The 15,158-nt window shown below is 37.5% G+C and overlaps 1 protein-coding gene across 4 annotated transcripts in view; it reads left to right on the top strand.

Moving 5' to 3' along the window:
- The window catches only part of mlip (muscular LMNA-interacting protein), a 33,334-nt gene extending 21,007 nt beyond the window's left edge, over positions 1 to 12,327 (top strand). For 3 of the 4 annotated variants that reach the window (XM_015060355.1, XM_015060362.1, XM_015060364.1), the window contains one exon: positions 11,860 to 12,327. In XM_015060355.1, coding sequence (XP_014915841.1) covers positions 11,860 to 12,078 — 219 coding nt within the window. In that variant the 3' untranslated portion in view covers positions 12,079 to 12,327. Of the gene's footprint in view, positions 1 to 3,520; positions 4,024 to 11,859 lie in introns of those variants that run through there. The other variant, XM_015060363.1, reaches the window with a different exon arrangement.
- The last annotated feature ends 2,831 nt before the right edge of the window (positions 12,328 to 15,158 follow it).

Raw genomic sequence — 15,158 nt, forward strand, 5'->3', positions numbered from 1 at the left:
TAAATATCAAAACTTTGGGTTTGCCCCAACACAAACAGGCCCCCATTCTTTTTTCCCCCGCCCCCCTTCCCCCCCCCCCCCACACAGCCACATTGTTCTGCACTTTGCACTGTCACATTATCTGTATTTTGCCATAATTGGACCTGCTGCTACTTCTTTGGCATGGCTGAGTGCCTTTAGTTAATTTAGTTGTATATATTGTTATTATTATTATTGTGTGTTTGCTTATTTATACTGTATATATTTGACCTTTTGCACGGGAGCTGCAATGGAAATTTCGTTGAATTCTGTTCAGTGACAATAAATGCTATCTAAAGCTCTAAAGCTTCCTGACAGCTGAAGCAACCAACCGCCTGCTCCTTGTTAAGTAATCAACTCCCCAATCACTTCTTAAATGTGTCTGTTGGTTGCTATCAGCCTGTTTTGTTCATGTTTTCTTTTATGCTTTTTACATTTTCTCCTGGTTTTGATTTTCCAAATTTTTAGTAACAAATTATTGTTTTTTATGTGCCTGCCTGGTCTCTGCATATGGATACTCCATGTCGCTGTTTAAGATGTTGCAATATATCCAGACCACCAAGTTTGAAGGGTATGGAAAGTCAAAAGTGCTGCAATTCCACAAATTAATTTTTTTTTTTTAATTTTTATCTGAAAATGTGAAAACTACAACTTTCAGCGGGATTGAGCATAGTAAAGCCCAATGTCTTTGAATGATGTCCAGAAATTGCAGCAATTTGGTAATCAAGAGATCAGACAGGATGGTTAAGGAAAGAACTTTATATGAAGACATTAGAATACAAAAGCCCAATTTAGTTAGGGAGCTGCTAAAGGAAGATTAACTCTCAGTGAAATTGAGTTCTTTTGTTGTTGCTCCAGAACTTTTTCAAAAATTCACCTTAAACATGTCAAACGCGTTAGAATTAGCATTTTGACAATGAGCAGGTATCACCAAACAAGCTGAGTACACAACATTGTCAAGGTTGAGGACAGGCTGGGGATTTGTTTTAGAAGGATTATGAGTCACAGTAGTTGTAAGGAATACATTTTTGGTTTATTTATTATCATTGTCCAAGAGCAGTGTTTCAAAATCCTGGTCCTCATGGGCTCCTACCCTGCATGTTTAAGGTGTTTTCTTTTTGACCTGACCTGAGTAAGTGGGCGATAAACAGGTCTCTGCAGCACTTGTTGGCTGGCAGGAGCTAATGCTATCATTTGAATCAGGTGTGCCAAAGCACAGTAGTTGTGTCTGAGGACCAGGATTGACAAAATCTGCCCAAGAAAGAGCAATGTCCTTATCTAGAATGTGTCCACTGTGACCAAACCACAGTTTATATACACAGTGTGCAGAACATTCTCTATGTCCACCTTCAGCTGATAGATGTTTTGTTGGGGAATCAAAACAGATCTAAAATTGATCTGTTATGGTCAAAGCTTGGAAGGATGGTTTTTCCCTCCTGCTCTCTCTTCTTGTAATACACAAATTACAAGAAGATTGTGTTGCACTTTATCATTGTGTATTTAAGAGACATTTACATAAAACACAAAAGCTATTTTCTATCATTTTTCCTGTATGCCAGTTCTGATGCATGTGTTGCTTAGCCTGTATCATAATTATGGAGTGCAGTAACGTATCCACTGTTATTAGAACCTGGCGCAGGTAAATTCTGGGCACTCACAAAGCAAACACATTACAGAGTTGTTTTTATGTTCAGCAAAGACAGAAGTGAAACCTCTTCTTCCTAGGTAACTGAGAAATTTTACAACTCTGTGTATGTCAGTGCTTCAATTTTGAACACACACAGCATGTGAACACACATTGTGATTGATTATTTGTGTGTCCATTTACAAGATGCATGCGGATTATTTAATCTAATGCATTTTAATTTGATAAAGTGGAGCTATCAGCTACTATATCACCAGACTTTTTGCTCTAGAAACATCTTCCTTTCTACAACCAGGGGTGAGAAAAGTGTCATTTAATACAGAACAGATCAAACAATAGGATGCCTTGGAGAAGCTCAGCTTAATGTCAGTGGCAGGTGTGTGTCTAAAAGGAACGAATGAGTCTGAACGTACTCATCAACTAAATGGCTTGTTTCAAAAGGTTTTATTTCTGCTCACTCAAAAGGTTTAACGCAATTTGAAAATTTTATCAGAACATTCTTCTGTTATAGTTAGCATTCTCCCCAAGCAAATTCAATGTAGGTTTGGTTTTCATCTTTGAAATACTTGGGAAAAAATAGCCCTAAGAGTTTTGGACTAACTCATTAGTATGGAAAATGCTAGCATCACAGTGAGTGTTTTTCAGGCAGCTCAAGCTGTGCTGCTTCATACACGATTTTTTACACACTGCTGAATATATTTAGTATAACCCTTGGCTGGTCTATATCATCCTGCTGCCTCTGCCTTTCATCCACTGCTGATTGCTGGTTCTGCTGCGTTCTTTTAAAGCCCTCCATCCTGCCTAGCCAAACTGTCCAAACTCAGAGACCCTCTTCACACTTTGACATTCAGAAACATTTTTACGGGGTAGAGGTGCGCCCATCACTTCTTAACAACTTACCCTTGCTTTTGAATGCAGTCCAGCTACAGGAAGTTCTACGCTTTTTAAGTTTCTGACAAATGTTTGGATGACAACATTTTTGTTGGTTTATATTTTACAACTGGAAACAGCAGATCAGCATCCGTTAAATTTAAATAATACCTGAGCTACAACCCCAAATCTTAGAGTTGACATGAGGTGAAACAGGCATCATGGATGAAGAGCAAGATCAGCCCACGCCATACCTTATGCACACCTAGTCAGACAGTCAAAGCCACACTCAGAAGAAGACAGAATCTCTGGCAATAAAGGTGCTTTAACACAAAGATGGCACAGACAGACAGTGGCTCACATACTGTGAAGAAAACCATACACAAACCATGTGGTTTGGCGGTATGTCTGCCAAACCCACTGTAAGAAATCCCTTCTTGTGTGGAAAGCAGAACTGGAGTCATATACGGTCCATTCATCAACATCAGTGTAATTTAAATGGTGTATTGTAGTGAGTCATGATTCTATTAGTGTGATACCTGTGCCAGGCATTGACAGCTTTCCGTATATTGATAGTTGTGGGTCACTAAGTCAAAGTCCAGGGCTGTTTTGTTGCCCCACTCCATCCCTGCTTGCCAGACTGAACCACTACCTGAGATTTTTCTGCCCAATGCATCACCATGCACAACGACTCTTTAACGATACTGGCATGAAATGAGTTATGATAACATTTAATATCCCCTTGGGGGGGAGGGGGATATATTTGTGAATTGAATTGAAGTTGGAATCTGTTGTTCGTAGTTTTGGATTGTCATATTTAATTTTATATGAATTATTTCAAAACCCTGAGGAAAAACCTCAACATTTATATGTTGTACTCTATAACCGACAAAAGCTGCACTTTTCTTTTTGCCACGACAACAGACATCAAAGCTGATGCAGATCTGGTCAGAGTTGATTTTCTGAATTTGTATTTTTATTGTTCAGTGTGTTGACAACAGGAGAGACTGCACAACTGAGCTCTGGTTGATTAGACTTATCGCTTTATTTGCACACAAAGCCAGGAAGATGCATCTAATTACAGACACTCACCGGGGATTGTGCATATGCATTCTAATGCCAGAGCTGAAGCGATGTACCTCTGCAGTTAAGTAGCTATCTGCTGAACAGTTTTCTAGCATATTGGCTGACAGGATTCCCAGAGCAACACACCAGGAGGGATTATATCCACAGTTTACTAAGAAGAACTCAAGTCTCTTCAACTTAAGCACGTCCATGTCCCTGGAAGAGGAAGAAGGTTAACCATACAAAGTGTTTAATTACAAATCTCAGACAGCTATCTATGAAAGGTTGGGGAATTTCTTACCAGAGATCATTAACAGTTCATACATATTTCATAATATAATGATTAAAATGCTTCTTTAATTGTAATATACCTACACACACGCACACACACACACAATACAAAATAATAAGTATCAGAAACATGATTTTGTTATTTCTGATGTTGCACTGTAGACTGTGAGGTGAACATTTCCTCTCCAGTATATCAAGTCACTGACACTCCCCAGTATGGGGCAACATTGCCTGCACTGCAAATAAACTCATCAACCATAATACCACAGCATTAAAACACAATTTTGGCAATGTTGCACATTTTGCAGATGTTCGTCAGCTTATCCGCTGCCTACTCTTTCCTATTTTGGGCCCCGCTCTGTCAGTAACACTTACAATGTGTTTCAGTGATTGCTGCCAAAAGAAGGCAGCTGCATCACCGCTCTGTGTGGTATTCTATTGGCTCAAAATTTTGAGACTCTACGATGGGGAAAAACTGAAAGAGAAAACCTCATAAGCAAAAGAAGAAAAGGCTTGAAGGAGATGAAGAAACCTTTGTGCAGGCAGGTTTATGTGAAACCAAGCATTCCATTTTTTTCACACATTTTGAGCTGGGAGATGAGAGGTGGAAGGGAGAGAAGAGATGATAGATCTCCATAGATTAACTATAGACACAAATTCAAAATGCAATGAATTTTAAATCTAATTTAAAGCCAAACATTCCTTTTCCATTAATTAGCTGGAATGAATCAAAGTCATAATGGATAAATTAAAAAAGGATGAGTGTCTCTATCAATACATTTACTGGAAAAGTGTAGCTGAATGTATTTTCTTTCTGGATGGACTTTAATTTCAATGTCAGGGATGGGGAAACTCAGTGACCTGGAATGCCTTACACCCACAAACTGCAACATATTTATTTTGTATGAGACCAACAGTGCATAGCAGTAAAGTGGAAGCAAATGGAATATGCAAAAAGTTTAATTCTTGGTGCCTTTCCACCAGACAATGCTTAATGTAATTGTTCCTCATATTAGTACAGTTACATGTTAAGCACTTAAACAGGTGGCGTTGGATTATTTTTTTCCTTTCGTCCTCGCAGAAAAGCACAGCCTCGGTCAGATTTGTTCCAGTCTGGATTTCGACTGTGATGACTAAACATAGCAATAAATGTTTTGATGATTTAAAGTGTTTTATTGTTGCTCTAGCTGTAGGTTTAAGTTTATTTTACTGCTGAAGACTGAACCTCCACTTCAGTGTCAAATGTTTTCCAGCCTCCCACAGATTTTCTTGTAGGCAGTGTGGCATGTTAGATGGCTGTGGAGCAGTTTGGCAAAGAGCAGATAAGCAAACAGTTGCCCCATAATGGTGACCATGTATGACTATTTATAAAGAGAGAGAGACTTATAAACTGTGGAACTGGTTAGAGAGGGCTAAAGAGTAATAAACGTGAAACAGCAAAGCAACTGGGATAGAGAGAACCACTCCGCTCCACCTCAGGCTAAAGAGAGCACAGGCAGGGGTGGTGATGAGGTTTGTGGTGAGGGAGGAAGAGCGGAGCTGTCAGCCAAATCGCCCAAGGCAGTGTGTCCATGGTGGGACATTTGGGGAGGGTGGGATGGGTGGTGAGAGGAAACACTCTGAAGCTGATTGAAGGTCTTGGTGCAGGGGATGTCGCTGGGAAGGCATCCACAAGGTCTGTGATCTGCTTCCACATCTGCTGGCAGATCTAGCATGAGAAAAGAGGAATGATGAGAAATTCATATCGGCATTTCATCAAACAATCATCCACCACAGTGGAGCACCTTCAAACGGGGTCAAAGCTGATCAAGTCAAAGAATTACCTCAACACTATCAATTCACGTGATTTCTCAAGAAGCTAAACTCAGTGTGTCATTGTGGTCTTCATCTTATTTAGCTGTGGAACTTGAGTTCACCATTTGCAGTCAACTGGGACTACGTTTCTCCAAGCTGACTAATTTTATAATTAGGTCCCACATGCAGTTTGGACTTCATTTCCGTGTGTTTCTCTATTATATTTGTTCCCAGAGTTGAGACAAATCTGGGTATGTAAAAATGTTGCTCACATCAGCCTTGAACGTCTTTCAGCAAGAGACACTTAGTGAACTAAAAGTAATAAGGCTGTGAAGAAGAGTGCAATTGCTTTTGACAGTCAATCAGTTTTAATAATCTTTTTTTTTATTTTATGCTTTGATGCTTTTAAGCTAAACAAATGTATGTTGCGGAGTGAATGACAACATCACTGCTATCTTGCCAGGTCCCTCTAAAAAATGAGATTGTAGGTCAGGTCTGGATAAATAAATGTTATTATTATTATTATTATTATTATTATTATTATTATTAATAATAATCAATTGAATATAGAGCTTAAGAAACTGGGCAAAACCAACACCTGGCATGGAGTCAAGGAAGCCGTGAGGCTCTTATATTCTGGGCAATAGGAAACCTATCAAAATAATCCAAATACAAACCAAACAAAGGCACAAACCCAGACAAATATTCTTTTTTTATATTTGTCTAATCTATATAACCGTCAACTCTGAACAGCTTGCCTTTTCAAGAAAAACATTTCCACAGCATGATACTGCCACCACCATAGTTTGCCTTGGAGATGAAGGGAACTTGGTGGATAATGTTAATTACTGATTCACACTTTGTTTACTCCCTACTACATTTTGTTAAACTCTTTATGGAAGGAAAAAAAGGAAAAAAAAAAACATGCATCCTTTTTCTTTTGCTCCACAGATACAATTGCATGAAATACATAATTTAACCTCAAATTAGATGAACAGTGGCATTTACTAGAAATTTGGAAAGTCCCCAGTAGTATTTCTTCAACCATTTATTCGTTTTCCTGTATTTGTTTTCTAACCCATTGCCTCTCACATCAGATGCTCAGAGGGTGATTCAATTTTTCCTTCACAAGCTGGTGATTTTCTGGCCTATTCCCCAAACTTCTTGTCAGAAAGATTCAACTGGAGAGCAGTGGAAAATTGTGACTCCTCTTGTTGCCGTCATGCAGTTTTGTAAATTTGCATCCTTCCCTTCTCATGTTAAGCACACTTCACTTGAGTGAGTCTATAATAAAAGGAAATGGTGTTTCGTTCTGCCGAGGAAAGAAAGGTTGGAGGAGCTGAAAGTAAAAAAAAAAAAAAGCTGACAATTCTGCTTACGCTGTAGAAACAACCATTCTCACTGATATTTCTGAAAACGTCCAACAAAGAGACTAAGGGCTGAGAATTATTTTCCTTTTCCTATAAAGGACTGATGTGAACTTTTCAAGACCTTCAAACTTTCTTACACAGAACATAGCTTATATAAAACTGGTAGCCAAAAAAATCTGAGCATCTGCAAAATGAACAGGCTTTAAAAAATCATGAAAAAAACATCTAATTTGAGTTTGTAGTTATTAAAAAAAATACAAACTCATTACTTAATTAATGAAATGTAAATAAGTTATATATATATATGTGTATATATAAACAAATAGCAAAATCAGCATCGCCCAGTTTCCTTTGTTCCCACAACTTTCATTTTATGTCAAAGAACTGATATCTGTGACACGTCAATGATTGATCATTGCATTAAGCTGACCTTTTTGTTCACTTCAAGCTAGGTTCAAGTGCACATAAATTGAAACCGCAACAGCTGTGACATTCATTAAGCATAAGCACCCAGAGGCTAAAAGTCTTTCTCAAAAGCACCCAGAGTTTATGGCACAATATGCAGATTTAGGCTGCAGTGAGAAGACAGTTGTGACAAGGTTGTGTTTTGGGTCACATAGAAAATAAGCCAGTTGTGTAAATCAACAGCCACTGAATGAATGGGAGTTTACTGTGGTTTAAATGTTGCAAGTCTGATCTATATTTAACTCAAAAACACTTTAAAAGAGCTTTTGAGGTGAACGTATTTTTATTATTTTTTTTAACTCTGTGAATGTTTACATATTTTCAGAAAAAAAACACAAGATGGTCCTTTTTTGAAATTCAGACAGCACACGACTGATGAAGCAGATTCAAAAAAGAAAATGCTAACAGACATGCAGAATCAAGCCAGATTACGTTGAAGTCAAGGATGAGAGGTTTGAAGGAGTTATGGACAGCTGGACATGTAGCTTCACAGCAGAGCTGACAAAGCATGGACCCAGGAAGAGGTGAGGTGGCTCCATCATGCAGGTAGAGGTTAATGCACAGGAGGCGAGAATAGCCGGTGGCTCCAGGGAGTTCATCATTATAGAATCAGAACAGAGGCTTTGGCAGAAGCAGCATAACTGTGAGACAACAAACCAATGAGATACAATCACTTAGCTGACAGAGAAATTACATGTTTCAGATTGTTTTGGGGGGCAGTGAAATTTGGGCTTCACTTCTCTTGAAACATTTGATGTAAAAATGATTGTTTTTCCATGAGAAACAACAGTCTTGTCTACTTGCCTATTTCCCCAATTTTCTTTTTGCTTTGAATAATGAATGTTGCTTCACTAACGCTAACACATAATCCACGAGTAAAACAGGTACATTTCATGTCTCATTAGATAAAATATAATGCTTCAGCAGGTTCAATTTTGTCTAAAGGGTAAAATTTCTCCATCAAGCAACCTAAATTGCTCATGTCATGAAAGGAAAAATTTATATAAATACCCAACACTTTAATAGGAATTTTGATTAAGCTGTACCTACTCACAAAAAAAATCAACTATTTAACAATTTGTAACCATGATTAATGATTAATTCAGACAGAAGACAGAAACAAACAAAGAAGAAACCTCACTATTGAAATGTAGAAAGAGTTGGAGGATTACTGTTCAGACAGTTTTAAGTCAAAAGTATTTTCTTTTATTTTTAAAGGCCTTTCACTCTGTCTCTTTCTTTCTATCTGGATGGGAGACTGACAGTTTGTCGGCATAACTTGGATTTTCTGAATACCTAAAAGAAGTCTGAGGAAAGACTTTAAAAGAATTTACAAATAGACAAAAAAAGAAAGGCTTCTTGATCGGGCTCCAGAAACATCGGACACAAGGGAGTTTCTCCAGTTGGGTCAGACACCTTTTTCTTTCTTGGAACCAGCTTTGGCTTCTGCTGTGGGTTTCAACACTTCTGTGAGTTTGGTTTCTCTCAGTTGAAAAGGGTCATCAGCCATGACTCACACAGTTTGCTGTCCGTCAGGGGAATTTACTCTGAGGCTAGAAGGATGCCCAGGCTCCCTCTCTTTTGAATTTTGAACCCAACTTTAAGCAGAAACAAAAACTGCTTCACTGAAAGTTTAAAGAGTGTTCAGGTGAATATGAAAATGCAATCAACATGTGAACAAGTGAATCTTAAGTTGTCAGGATGCGATTGGGCAGAGCTTCGCGTTTCTCTCTGCAACTGTCTAGCTTTAGTCTGCCTCCGTCTTTTTCTCCATCTCATTTTTCTTACTCTGATCACACCCCCAGTTACACTTTAACCTACAGAACAAAACATGTTGTAATATTTACCCATGAAGCATCCCCAATTACTGTGACCCTAAGCCTAGTAAGTGTTATGTAATCCTTCATATGAAACAAAAAAGACACTGTTGCTGCAGAGAAGGGAAAGTTAAAATTAAATTCAAGACATATGTAAAAAAAATGTGCTTTTCACATTTACTCAGTTATGATTTGTTGTTATTTTAAGATGCAGCTTGTAAGTAAATAATTAGCAGGTTAGGTGCCTTGGAGACACATCAAGTTCTGAGACACAAATTCAGCTCATTTAACAGCAACCTGTAAACACAATGTGTATAAGAAAAAGAAAGAAACACCAACTTCCCTGTTATCGAAATATACTGCTCAAAAAAATAAAGGGAACATTTCACTTTAATTTTGTGTGTGGCTCCAAATCCAGGCCTCCATTGGTTAATAAATTTGATTTCCATTGATGATTTTTGTGTGATTTTGTTGTCAGCACATTCAACTTTGTACAGAACAAAGTATTCAATGAGAATATTTCATTCATTCAGATCTAGGATGTGTTATTTGAGTGTTCCCTTTATTTTTTTGAGCAGTGTATATTGCTTCAAACAGTCAGAAAATATTCAAGCTTTTGTTTCAGTGAAAGCAAAACAAAATGTCGCCCACGATACTGTTTTGGAGAAATAAATACATTAACACTGTGCTTACTAGGAAACATCCATTAAGAGACTTAAAATGCTGACTTGCATTGCTTACAGTGTGAGGAATTTGTCAATACCTTTACTGCCTTCACTTTTTCCAAGGTTTAAAATGTAGTAATGTCTTTTCCAAACTGCTTTATTTGTGACAAAAGCACAAGACAGAAGTATTAGAAAATGTAATAGAACATTGAAAAGAAAGAAATGTACCTTGGTCCAGTCATCTCTGAGTTCTTTTATCATGCTGGAGTCCTTAATGTGAAGTGAACCTTGGTGACTGGAATGATTTTATTTTCTTTTAAATTCAAGGCTGTATTCCTTCACTTCACAATTCTGTAAAGAATCTTCCTACTAAATACAACTTTACATGATTTTCAAAACATTTTTATTCATTTATTTTTGGTCATTTAATTTGTTTCCCCTGTTGTACACTCAACACAACAGGCAGATGTTGGTGAATGACTACTTTTACCTATGGAGAACTCCAAAACCATCAAAATGTGTTAAATTTAGGCCATGCAAATGAAGGAGATGCATACAGGCATTACATTCAGACAGATATATTTGCCTATTCTTCTTTGCAATAACAGCTACAGCTTTAGTTTATTGACTTCAGTGCCAAAGGGTATTTTGCACAAGAACACAAAGTGGATCAGCACAACTTTGCTGACATTTTTTTGCTTGTTTGTTCTTTATATTTTTGATGGAATAGAGAGTTATCTCAAGGTGGATGAAATATCAGTTTTAGACAAAATCCTCCAGGTGTCTTTTAGCTGAAGATAGAGAGATAAAATTTTTCAGCACACAGTGAGTCTCAGCGTGTGTTGAAACCAACAAAAGAGTGACGGCCCAGTCAGAAACACCTGCAGAAAGTAAAGGCTTTGGAAAGAAAGAATATATATATATATATTTTTTTATTGTAAGTGCTGGACATGTTTGGTCCAATGACAATTTGGTATAATCAGTAAGCAAATAAATGAATAAAAACATGTAATATTTTTTGTAGTTGAGCAGCGCTCAGCCTGGCTTGGTGCTTTTAAATAGAGAATTGGCCTTAGAAAGAGAAAGCAGCAGGTGGTAAGAAGAAACACATCTTCCAATAACGCTAAAGCCCGTCTCCTCTATTCAGTTCAAAGTCAGTTCTAGTTATCTTTTCTCCCACAATGAAACCAATATTTGTTGTTCACCTGTCAGACTGTGCCTTTTACAGAGCCAGAACTCTAACCTCACCCTGAACTCACACATTGCTACACGTCTGAAAATTCAACAAGCTAACTACACAAACTTCAAAGAAACAGGAAAAAAGCAAATTGTGTGAATGGATGAATGAGAAACATGCAGGTTGTTTTGCAGAAGTTTGAAAAAGAGGAGGAATGTTTGAGAAGTATGGAACATTTTCTGTTCGCAGCATTTTTAAATTCAAAAAAAGACTTTCCCCCCCCCCCTCTGGCTCAAAGCTCTGTGCGCAGCATGAATAAAACTCTGTAACTGACTCTTTATTGATCATTTCTTCCAACTTGTGGAATCAATGAGTTTTTCAAAAAGTTCAGTGCCAATAGTTTCTAAGAGCTCTGTCAGCAGTTAATTTAAAACTACAATAGCCATGTGAAGACGCTGCGCAGAATAAGAGATTTTATCTGCGAGTCTCTCAAATGCCACACCAGCTTAGAGCAACTTCATTTTGTTGATAAGCCTAAAACTCATCTATAACCAGTGATATTTGGTCATCACACTGAAGTCAAAAGAAGATGATGATCACAAAAACGCTATTCTGTCCATCTGGCCTACATTACTGTCACAGCATTGACTTAGAGACAAATGTATATCCTCTTTCATTCCAGGTAGAAAATACCAGACTAGCAGCGCAGACGGATACCGTTATGGACTCAAAAGAGAAATTGGTGGAAGATAAGACGGCAGCAGAAAGGAGAGGTCTGTTCTCGGTTTGTGAGCTGCACATTAAAGAGCCTGATGAGCAGCTCGGTCTGACTGGAAAAGAAGCAGGGACATCTTTTGGTACAACTGACAGGAGCATGGAAGTGTTTGAAGTGTGTATGTAAAGCATTACATTAGCTGCTAATCCAGGCAAACATTTATCTGCTAAAGTTCAGTCTATCAAAACTCTGAATGATTAAGGAACAGATTTGCAACCTGTCAGAGTAAGCAATTGAATAATTTTGTATGGCTGCTAACAGTTGCTGGCAGTAAATGTGAAAAAAAAGAGGTAATGAATCTGCCATAAATCAAAATTATATGTAATTCTTTAAAACAACAACTGTTTTAATACAGAATAAAGATGTTGTCGACTGGTCTGTGGTTAATTTTTAATGCTTTCTTCTGACACATTAAGATGCAGTATTGTCAACTTGAAAAGGTTTCAGAAATGTGATAGCTGTTTCTTCATTAATCAGCAAAACATTGAAGCATGTTGTTGAAATTCAATACTTACAGATGAAGGTTGACATAATATCTCTTGAAGAGAGGACGCTGTGGAATACATAAACACATTTTACAAAAACAGAACGAGCAAGTAATTCAGATTTGACACAGACCTATTTGACCGTCAAGAAAACAGAAAAGTAGCTCTGCTTAGAAGGGGTTTATGATGCATTTTATTCAATAAGTAGTCCATAGTGCAGCAAGGTTACCCCATACTTTAATAAAGAGGCTTTCAGCCTCCCCCGCAGAGCATGGCATCATTATAAAATATGAAATATCTCTTGTAAAAATCTGCAATTAAGTTTAAGAAGAGAAAGTTTAGTTGTGATGTAAATCCGGTTTTGCTTGATTTTATTTTATTTCAGGTTAATCTATGCATGTTGCATCATTTCAATGAGGAAGTGTTGGCTGGGAATGATCTCTTATTTAGTCTAAGTTACACTTCCGCTCATGTTTTTGGCCTTTTGATATCTTCTGAACATCAGGTCTGGATTAAAAAGAAGCCTGGCCAAAAAGTGGCTAAGTGTCTTCTGACACAGTAACGGATACACATTAGGTTGACCCAGTTAAGAACAGTGGTGAATGACTGGAAGAGTTTTCTTAAAGCGCTTCAGAAGTTAGACATACCTATGAGGTTGATTCTGTGTCCAGTGATCAGTTTCTGGGCTGATTTGAAGGAATATTTTGATGAGCTTCTGAAAAAACGAGCAGGGGACAAATCCTGCCACTTATCTCCTTATTGAAGGTTTTGGTAACAACATGTGAAAAGACCAATCAGACTGCAGTTACAGTGAGAAGTTAGCATTGCCATGAGCCCCTTTAGCTATTTGACTGCAGAAATTTAAATAAAGTTTATATGAAAAGGGAGGAGAAATGGATCAAGAAATAGCAAGTCATGTATAAGTTAATAAAATGTTATAAATGTACTGATAAACCTAAAAGGTCAAATGTGAGAAGTCTCTCAGTGAACTGATTTTATAAGAATGGTTTGAGATGCCAGTAACTAAGGCAAAAACTTGGTTAAAACATGTTTGTTCTTGCAATATGGGATTTATTCCCCCACTGAATAAATATATTCAAATGTATTAATTTCCTCTTGTGAGACTATGCCACAGCAATTATAAATACATTTGTCTGAAGGCTTTTCACACTTTTTCTAATATGGAGGACGCTAAAGCAGTAATTCTGAGCCAACGAGCCAGTGGATGTTTTTCTCACATCACAGGATGATGCACTAAATTATTTAGGCAATTCTGTGACCTCTGCAAGTCCTATGGTTTATCCCTTTCTACAAGCACTGCATTCGCAGGCTTCAGTTTATCTTTGCCCCTTTTATTTGTATGTCGTGCTGTGACAGCAATAAACATTGAAACTTTGTAGCGTATAGTTACCAAAATATTCAGTGTCAAATTATGAGCCACACTAATGTGTCCTTTGTTACAGCTGCCAATATCTTACTATTTCACTTGAAGTCAGTGATTTATAGATGTGACACTGACAGGAAGTTAGTTCTCTGGAAAGTTGTAGATCAGAGGGAGCCAGCAGTCCCTGTAAGTTTGAACTTGACCATTCTGTCACCTCGGCTGCTGTTCTGAAAGACATGCAGTGAGAACCAGACAGTCCATAAAAAGTTGTCAGTGCAGCGGTTACTTTTTGTGTTTTCAACCTCTTTCTGGACTGAAGATGGCAGAACGTGTTTGTTCTCTAAAAGAGGATCTAATTGATTTCCTCTTGGTGTGTCGTTGGGGGTTTTCATAAATCTTCAAATACAAGAGTTCTGCAATCTAATGTAACACTCAGTGGACTTCAGCAGTCTTTGTGGGTCTTACAAGGGAGTTCAGAAAAGCTTGCAGTGTTTTGGCTCAAATGTAAGGGGAAGCTTGTTTTACGCTACAGTGCAAAGGTCCAGCAGTTTATATATCTTGAACTCTGTATAAACTCTGCATTCTCCTGTAAAGCCCTCAAAGATTCGCTGGAGAACTTCAGTGAAAAACCGCCTCATTAAGAGGAAAGAACACTTCAGACAGGTCAAGAATGAAGAATGATGCAAGGCTGTGGTATGTAGGGGTCTGGAGGGTGTTGCAGAATCTCCCATGTGAAGGACAGATGTCATACATTTTAAAATATGCAAAAAGTATACGACTGTATTACCTTGAACATGCTAAGAGGATTAAAATTGAACTTGATCTCTTCCTTTTCTGGAGCAACTGGTATCCAAAGATTGTCTTCTCTAAAAAGTCTTTTAAATTTGGTGAAGCAGTGACAATTATGCCACACTTTTTTGCATTTCTTACCATAATCTCTTAAATAATAATTTTGCAACATACATCCATAAAGGAACGATGCTATTTTTGGCATTCAGAACTTCAAGAACACAAAGCACCGGATGACTTGGCCTTATATACATAACAACACCATTCCTGCAATATTACTAGATGCAGAAAAAGATGTGGATAAACATCCAACTCCAAATGGTTTTGCAATGAGTTTGGTATTTGTCTCACCAATGCAGTCATTTTATATATTTTTTTCCCACTAAAAATATAAAGTTAAATTAATTTCACTTTTCAATTTTTATATAATCCATTGCAAGTTTGCATTACATCAGATTCCAGAAAACTTGTGCATTTGTTAAAAAAGGAACTGAACCTCTTCAGTTTCAAGTCAGTAAAGATTTACATGTTAGTTGAACCTGTTAGTT

Source organism: Poecilia latipinna, unplaced genomic scaffold (genome assembly GCF_001443285.1).
Source record: "Poecilia latipinna isolate Pla-1442-1.1 unplaced genomic scaffold, P_latipinna-1.0 Scaffold67, whole genome shotgun sequence".
In the NCBI taxonomy this organism is placed as follows: domain Eukaryota; kingdom Metazoa; phylum Chordata; class Actinopteri; order Cyprinodontiformes; family Poeciliidae; genus Poecilia; species Poecilia latipinna.